Raw genomic sequence first — 8,385 nt, 5'->3', positions numbered from 1 at the left:
GCATGCCGTGGAAGAATTCGGGTCTTAGGAGGTTAAACTGTAAACTTTACTTTGATCACAGTGATGTATCAGTTCAACAACTCAGGCAGTTATTGGTAAAATGAAAGCACATTTCCAGAGCAGCAAGTTGTTTATTAGGAAGGGATTCACATCGCCGCTACAGTAGGTACATGTTAAGCAGGACAGATACAACAGAATGGTTGTGAAACACTTGAGAACGACCAAATCTCATGTCCATCTCCTAAAACGCTGTGTCAACAGTCGTGTTATAAATATTTTATATGTTGACCAAAAAGACTGTGGATGTTGCTTTAAAATTAAAAATGAAAACATCAGCATGTTGGGACAAACATCCTTCACAGTTACATGGTCAGTGTGTGTTTTTCTTTTAATTTTATGAAGACTAAATTACACCGTGATAAGTAAAGCTTACTGAATATTCTCAGTAATTATTACTGTTGACTAAAACGAAAAGCACTACTGTAATCATTTGTTTACATTTCCTCAAAAATTAACAGGCCCTGTCTCTAAAACTCTCTAAGCTGTGCACGTTTATTCTGTGTCTGGAGAAATATAAAACGTATTTTAAATTGACCATTACAGGTTTTATAAAAGTACATTCAAATAATTTTCACAATAATTCATTCATATCAAGTTTTCTGGAAAGGTAGCAGTTTTCTGTTCTTGCAGAACGAACAATGTCACATTAAAGATAAGGTAACGGGTATCAGAGAGCTATGATTGGTCCTTTCCAGATACTTTATTACAGTAAAATGTAAATTCTGATGCATAGAATTTAGACTAAAACACAAAATTTTCACACACAAAAAAAATCCCAAACATTGGCATTAGTGTGTTGTTAAAACTGAATCCAAATTTACTTTATAAAAAGTGTCACCGCATTTCTTTTAAAGTATAATCTCACAAGAAGAAAACGGAAAACTCAGCTTTAAAACAAAAAACTGGGCTTAGGGTCAAACAAATGTTAGAACAACTAAAATTTGTGGCTAAGCTAAAGCAAAGACAGTGTAAAAGGAATCCAAGATGTTAATACTTGAAAAAAACTTTTCTGATCTAAGAAATCTGTGAAATTAACACAATAAAAAGCAACTCCAAGTTTTACCATTGACTTTGTGTGCTTTGTTTCAGGTTTCTCTTTCATTGATGTTAAGTATCTCTACATCAAACTTGCTAACTCATACCATAGATGCATGTTGAAAACTACAGGTAATCCCCCCGAAGTAAACCTACAGTTGCAAACACCCTATAACTGTGACTCATGCAATGTTCCCCTTAACCTGACAACCTCTTGCTACAAATGTTGAATCGGTTAATTTTTTCCCCACTTAAATCACGATCCATCAAAATCCACCAAAGTACTGAACAGCTGATCATATAGAGGCTCTTAAAAACATGATATGCAAACACATACCATGTCTTAATCACTTCCTATTCAATTTTCACAAAATATAGATGCATTTTACATTTCCAAAGTGTTGTCCAGCCCGCTGGACACTTTGTCGACTGAATGGTGAGCAAGAGAAAACAAAGAAAAACTGGAATTGAAATTGTCAGCATCTTTTGGATTAGTGCTGTTTTGGGACACTCTACATGCTAAATGAGCCTCATTGGTCCACTCTTTGCCTTCATATTCTACACTCATTACATTACTCAAGAAAAGTTCCCGAAATCTTATCAGATCAGATCTTGGGCCAAATTACGAATGACACTAAAAGCTCCAAGGTCGAAGCCAGAGATGGTCAGCAAACCCCGGTCTTCTGTGTCTGAGATGGCAATTCCAATGTTAGTCAGGTCACACATCACCAGCTTCGAATTAGCTCCTGATGTCTGTTGACAATATACACAAACCATGTTTATTGTAAAAATGTTACATTTGTCATCGTTACTTAGTACATATTTTAAGTAACCTTTTGGATAAAGGAGTTTAAAGGAGAACTTATAATGCTGTAAAATTAACTGTGCCCTATCAGCCATCTATGGAACAATGTGAATAAAAATAGCACATCAACCCCATCCCGTTAATCTTTGCTTGGTATTGTATATGTTCAAAAACAATCTTTACCACACAAGGCCATTATTTAATTCAACTCCAGATGTGAAAAAACAAACATACTTCTCTGTGCTTCTTCAGAGACTCCACCGGGCTGGCAGTAAGCATCCACAGTGGGTTGGTGCTCAAAGTGACGAACACATCTACAGCTTTCCTGTTCTCCGTGGCCCATTGAATGGGAAGGGTGCAGTCTCTGCTCTCACTCTGGAACTGCAACATAAAGGCACTACCTGATGGCTGTGCACCCCTTTCTCTCGTGCTCTATGTGAGAGGACAATAAACAGGTGGTAGATTAGCTAACCAGCACTGCTTTGCAGTACTTTGATGTGAAGGTGGAAGAAGAAGAAAAAACTGCCTCTAGTTGCTCGTCTGCAACAAATATTGTATTGTATATTCCTGAAAGGAACTGTTCAGTCACTCGTATTATCTCTTCACCTTTAATGTTCTGTAAAGCCTTACCTTAACCAGTTCATCGGTTGCTTCTTTGAGAGTCATGTCAGCAGAAATAGAGAATGGTACCATAGCCTCTTCAGAGTAGACAAGCACATGTGTGTCAGCCTCCGTCCTTGCAAAAATCTGTGTCAAAGCCAAGGTCAAAAGAAAGCCATTTAGTTACCCTGACTAAAATGCCTTTATCCTGCATGCACATTCACACACAGTACACCACTGTTAGGGCCTATGCGCTAACATACTGAGAAAGGCATTTTCAAGGAATTCACAGTATGCGTCAACAGTCTCACGCCATCACCCGGGATCTCTCTAAAGATGGGGCAGCCTGAGCCCTGTTTGAAGATGCAGCTGTTCCAACTAACCAGATAGCATCATCTGGCTGTAGTACAGTCTTACCATGGCAATAGCGGCTGCAGCAGCAGCAGTGCTGATCGACGTTCCTGGGACAATGCTGCTCGGTGACCCGCTCATATCTACTGCCACAACAAAGCATTTACCCACAGGCTCCACATTCTGAGGACAGAGTCACAGCAGAACAGGTCATTCATGTTAAACAACTGCTGCTGACATCTTCTGCAACAACTGGAGAAAGTTTTGAAAATTACAACAACGTACCATAAAGCTCTTGTAAAAGGCAGAGTCCATAGCTTTAAGGATGTTGCGGTCTGCTTCCCATTTCGGTTTACCCTGATAGCCATGGCCTTTTTTGTAGTTTTCTGTAGCCAAAAGTATACTGAAAGGGTGGATCTTTGCCTGGTGATTTTAGGAGACATTTAATTCCTAAATATTGACCTCTGCATAATTAAAAACAAAATAACATTTCTGGTAGACGTTGTGAGCCTTACCTGTTTTAGTGCCGTCTCACTTTGAATTCTGTCACATAAAAACTGTGTTTCTGAGCTTCCCGGTTCAAGAACTTTGCCAGATGTCAGCCTACCTAACATCTTTACCACCGAATGGAGAGGCATTTCCTTCAACAAAGCGCTCCATACCTGCAGAAAACAACCACCACACATCCTGTTAGATGTAGAAAAATACATTTTCACATTCTTTACATTAGGCTTCAGTCTACCTGAACACTGCAGTTTTACAGATAAGAAATGTTTTGATTTTTTCCCCCTCCAGAGAACACTTTTACGCAGTGAGCAGGAACTTACAAAGGGCTCATCCCAACCCCCAAAAACTGGAAAAAAACAAAACAAAAGTCCTAGCAGTTCAAGAAGTGAGATAATAAAGATCATTTATGGTATTTGGTGTTTAGGTAGTGAACGAGAAAGCAGTTACTTTTTAAACCAGGGATGTTTAACTTATTTTATATCAGGGGCCAGATAAACAGAACTTTAATCTTAAGTGGGCCAGACCTAGGAAAGTCCCCTTTCTATCAGTGTAACTACGTGTAGCTGCACATTTAATCCCTCCAATATTTCAATATAAATAAAGAGGTGCAATTTCAACAGGGCATCTCAGTTTTACTACATGATAAAGAAATTCTGGTAGCTCATTTACCAGACTGTCCTGTAATTATAAAGCAGAAAGTTTTTGTTGTTTCATTTATTTTACTGTGGACACACTGTAAAAAACAGGTTTTCCTTTTATCAGTACTGAAAACCCAAAAAGAAAAAAGGAACTTTTCTGTTCATTTAATAATCTGATGTAGTATGTAAGACTGTGAGTAGGAGGGCTTCATCAGCAGGACAAGCTGTAAAATTTATGAAAATACAGGTGTAAGTCCAGTGGGTCAAAGACATCCAGTGGGCCGGATTGGACTTCCAGGGCCTCGAGCCTTATGTTTGACACCCCTGTTCTAAATGCTCTGTTTGAATTAAAAATGCAATTTTCATTTTTTTTTAGTGTGAACTGCCGAGGGAGATTTTTGCTGATTACAAGCTTCTGAGAACTGATAAAATAAACTTTTCTATCACTTGTGCTGCTACTGGACTGGTTCTTATATAGCGCTTTTCTACTCATCTGAGCACTCAAAGCGCTTTACACAACTTGTGCATTCACCCATTCACACACATTCGCACAAGCACATCTTTCTAAGTGCTTTATAGCTAACATTCACACACATTCATACTCTGATGGATGCATCGGAGAGCAATTTTGGGTTAGTATCTTGCCCAAGGATATTTGGCATATAGACTAGGGGAAGCCAGGAATCGAACCACCAACCTTCCGATCAGTGACCTGCTCTACCACCTGAGCTACAACTGGAAGGAGGTACAGATTAAAAACTAAACTGAAAATAAATTGCTGTACACCCCCCTTTACATGGCATATTTTACTTTACCAAACAACAGCAGGTACAATATATTTATTTAACAAAACTATATGAGTTGCTTTCATTACTACCCAGTTTGTTTTGAACTTCACAAGCCCTATCTGTTTTTCACTTGCCTTCATAATTTTCCTCATAATCGTTTTTAAGCTTTGACTGCTCATACAGACGCTGCTAGCTTGTACCTTCTCTGAGTTCTGTATTCCTTTAGCCACTTTGCCTTTTCTAGCTTCGTATGTTCAGCTGGGTGAAAGTGATTTAAGTGATTAGATTTGTTGTTAAACATTTTTGTGGTCATCTCCCCGTGGTTTTCTGCGTTGGACACTGGTCTAGTCACTCAGTGTGAGCAGTTTCCCCACTTGTCAAACTGTGGTTATGAGTGTGCGCTGCTTTCCGTGTTCTCAGCCCAGTCAGTCACCAGTTTGGGCTGAGAACACTGAAAATCTTCCTATGTCATGTGCATTTCTAATTTTAATAAGATCCCAAGTGTAAAAACTGAATTCATCTCATCAATTATCACTACGGTCTATGTTATAAAACACAACCAGGCCTGTCTACAAGACATCCTGTGTACGTGTCCCACCAGCTTTAATAACCCTAATTCCAGAAAAAATAATTGATCTATTGGAAACTGCTAATTACTACTTACTACAGTATCATGGTGCATAAAAACTACGGAAGTGCTTAATAATAAAACAAGCGAGCACAAAAAACAAAAAGCATCTTGAAAAAAAAAATGATTTAACAGACTCGCCTGTTTAAACTTCAGATGCTCGGTCAGCAGCTGTTCCCTCTCAAGCTTGTGTTCCTCTATTAAAGTGACGACCTCAGTTTCATCCCGACTGTGCTTTACCTTTTCCACCACTTCAAGATATGAAAGCACCCTGATAACCTCTTCGGCGTTCTCTTTGTTTTCATGAGCAACCTGGACCTCTTTCCACCCTTTTGTTACATATTTGCTGATCAAGGCAATAGCTGAAAACACAAAGAGATGGGTGTTGCATGTTAGCACTGACTAAAGTGAAACAAAATAAAAACTTACACTGTACTAATTAAAATTCAGCATGGGGAGTTTATAAATATGCACATATATGCTCAGAACAGAGAACATCCAATAAAACCCCAAAGAAAGTTGGATAACTGCAGACGTTTATTCAACTGATTACTAATAACATTTTGCAGGCTAAATGACGTGGGTCTCTATACTTACCATCTCTAGCTGGTTTAGTGTGGGAGAGTCTGAGCAGATCCTGGTGTGACCAGCCCTCTCTCTGCTTACATTTGGTCACTGCAGCAGCTAGACTCATGGCATCTTGCTCATTGTACCAGTCAGACAGTGCTTTCCTCAGGGCACGCCCCCATATCCCACATTTCATGTGCTCTTTTAATTCCTTCTTGTACTTGATGAAAGAAAACAGATGGGCAGGCTCACGACAAACATCCTTCAGGGCTTTGAACGCTGCCTGTTTGGTGTTCACATCTGGGTTTTGGGAGCACAAAGCCAAGGCAAAAATGGAGGGCTCTAGTCTGACAGCTTGCCCATCCTGAGCGAACCTTTTTATTTCCTCCAACACCTCAGCGCCTCGTTTCTCCTGCAGCATGGACTGCAGGGCTCCAGTGTTCTCCACTCTGATGTGACCATTCTCTCTGGTACTGTACAAGTCTCCCTCTGAGCCATAGCAGAGGAAGCGACAAAGCTTGGCCTTGTCACTGATCTCCCATGAACCACCACCTGTTGAGTTCAGGGTATGGTTGCTAGTGGTACTTCCTGATAGCTCCATTGAAACACTTGAGGCGTCCTGAAACACATTGTAGTAAAACGAAGCAATTCTAAACTTTATAATGAAATGGCACTGTAATTTGATTGTGGTATTTTATCTTATAGTATAGTGGAAATGAAATAAAAGCTAACTACTAACACTAACGGGACGTAAAGCGTCCCCAGTGTTAATCAAACCATGGTTCGGATTTGACAGGATTGCGCAAGCGTTAATAAACCACCCAGCGTTTGCTAAGGTGGCGCTTAGCACACCTTACTTTGAACATATATTATCCAGCTACGTTGTTAAAATGCACATTAAAATGTTTGAGTCCCTGCAACAGCCTCTCGAGTTCAAGGCCAGCCAGCAAGCATGAAAATGTTAACTTCGCAAGCAAACATGACTTACTCATTGCCTCAGAGCGCTGTCAGAAATAGCTTAAAGCCGATTACAGAAGACGATCATACGCATAAGACAGAGAAGACACGCTGGTTTGTTAACAGGAGATGGTACGAGAAGTTAACTGCACGTCATTTTAAGTTAGCTGCGGAATGAGCTAGTCAGCCTTAGCTAACACTCCCGGTAGAGATTCGTTTGCTAAGTTAACTAGTTAAGCTAGCAAAGGAGGGCGGTCTGGGCAAGGTGAATTAAGTTATGCGGTTTTAATCATTTAACAATAAAGTTAGGAATATGACAAGTCATGTAGCAACTCATAGCCAGACCAAGTCTCCTCAGTTTCCCCAGCCGTGACTTGGCTGCATAGTAATGATATTAATGTTAGCTGTCAGCACAAAACTATCAACTCCCCAATCTGAGCTCCGCTCTGGCTGGGACACCGGAAAGCACTTTGATACAGCTAGTCCAGGATGAGCAGCTTGCTACTAACATACGCTAACCCTAACAAAACTGTGTTGGATTTACTCAACACATATACTGTTTGCGAGTTGAAATAACATGACATAGATATCCACTTACCATCAGGTATGTACACAGTGCTCAAGTTTTTTGGGTTGTTGTTTTTTTTAATGTAGCTAGATGTGGAAAGGCCTCCCCGCTGACCGTCAGTGAGATAACAGGGCGGTGCCGCGGTGGATGCCGGGATATGGAGTAAAATCACACAGGCACGTTCACCCAGGGTTTTCTCGCTTTCTCTCCGTACGTTCACATTCACTTTTTTTAGTGGTTCACAATCCACTGAAAAAGACTTGAGCCACCTTTCATTTTTCTATATTTTGCCAGTAAAACGGAAAATAAGTGCAGTGATTTATTGAAACATGCGCAAACATAGGTGGGAATACACATGTACATATGTACAGTAAAAGGCAAAAACTATTCTATTGAGCTTCAAAGTCAATATTTGGTATGACCATCTTTATTTTTCAGCACAGCCCGAACTCTCTTTTACAAGCTTGTAATTTTTTCTTTAATGTCTTTAGGAATAGTTCTCCAGGCTCCAGGTTCCAGGCTCCAGGTTCCAGCCCCAAACTGTGACAGACACCATGGTTATTGGATGGGTATAAAAACTGTTGTACCTTTCTTCTAACCTCCTCCGTACATACTTACATTGATTTAAATCAAAAACTTTTGAATCATCAATCCATAAGACCTGTTTCAACAGGCTTTAAGCCCAGCGTTCTCATGAAATTTGACATAGCTCAGCTTTTTCTCCTTGTTTCAAATCTTCTTTCAGGCTGTTAGGAATGTTTATGGCAATTTTAATAGTTTCAGGCAGAATAAATGGGAACAAAGGGCTGTCCTTGTCACTCCTGTTCATAATTTTTATGGACAGAATTTCTAGGCATAGCCAGATGGCAGAAAGCCTCCAC

The 8,385-nt window shown here is 39.9% G+C and overlaps 1 protein-coding gene across 3 annotated transcripts; it reads right to left on the bottom strand.

Moving 5' to 3' along the window:
- Positions 1-111: 111 nt before the first annotated feature.
- Positions 112-7,657, bottom strand: ro60 (Ro60, Y RNA binding protein). 3 transcript variants are annotated; one of them, XM_084911828.1, is made up of 9 exons: positions 7,535-7,657; positions 6,010-6,598; positions 5,554-5,774; positions 3,367-3,513; positions 3,137-3,274; positions 2,918-3,034; positions 2,531-2,647; positions 2,135-2,281; positions 112-1,848 (listed from the first exon to the last, which is right to left on the bottom strand). In XM_084911828.1, the coding sequence occupies exons 1-9, from the start codon at positions 7,535-7,537 to the stop codon at positions 1,696-1,698; spliced, it is 1,632 nt and encodes a 543-aa protein (XP_084767954.1). In that variant the 5' UTR covers positions 7,538-7,657; the 3' UTR covers positions 112-1,695. The 3 variants fall into 3 exon arrangements, with proteins under 3 accessions (XP_084767954.1, XP_084767952.1, XP_084767953.1); XM_084911826.1 differs by having other exon boundaries at positions 2,135-2,332; positions 7,535-7,656; XM_084911827.1 differs by lacking the exon at positions 7,535-7,657 and adding an exon at positions 6,968-7,509 and having other exon boundaries at positions 2,135-2,332.
- Positions 7,658-8,385: the final 728 nt, after the last annotated feature.

The sequence above is a fragment of the Perissodus microlepis genome, chromosome 18 (assembly GCF_051167445.1).
Source record: "Perissodus microlepis isolate ML-2025 ecotype Zambia chromosome 18, ASM5116744v1, whole genome shotgun sequence".
Classification (NCBI taxonomy): Eukaryota; Metazoa; Chordata; class Actinopteri; order Cichliformes; family Cichlidae; genus Perissodus; species Perissodus microlepis.
Note: the sequence above shows the minus strand (reverse complement) of the source record. Positions and strands in the feature narration are given on the sequence as shown.

Coding starts and splice junctions, on each gene's coding strand:
- ro60 (XM_084911826.1), bottom strand. Junction 5,775..6,009: donor CACTAAACCAGCTAGAGATG/GTAAGTATAGAG, acceptor TTGTGTTTTCAG/CTATTGCCTTGATCAGCAAA. Junction 1,849..2,134: donor CTCTGAAGAAGCACAGAGAA/GTATGTTTGTTT, acceptor TATTGTCAACAG/ACATCAGGAGCTAATTCGAA.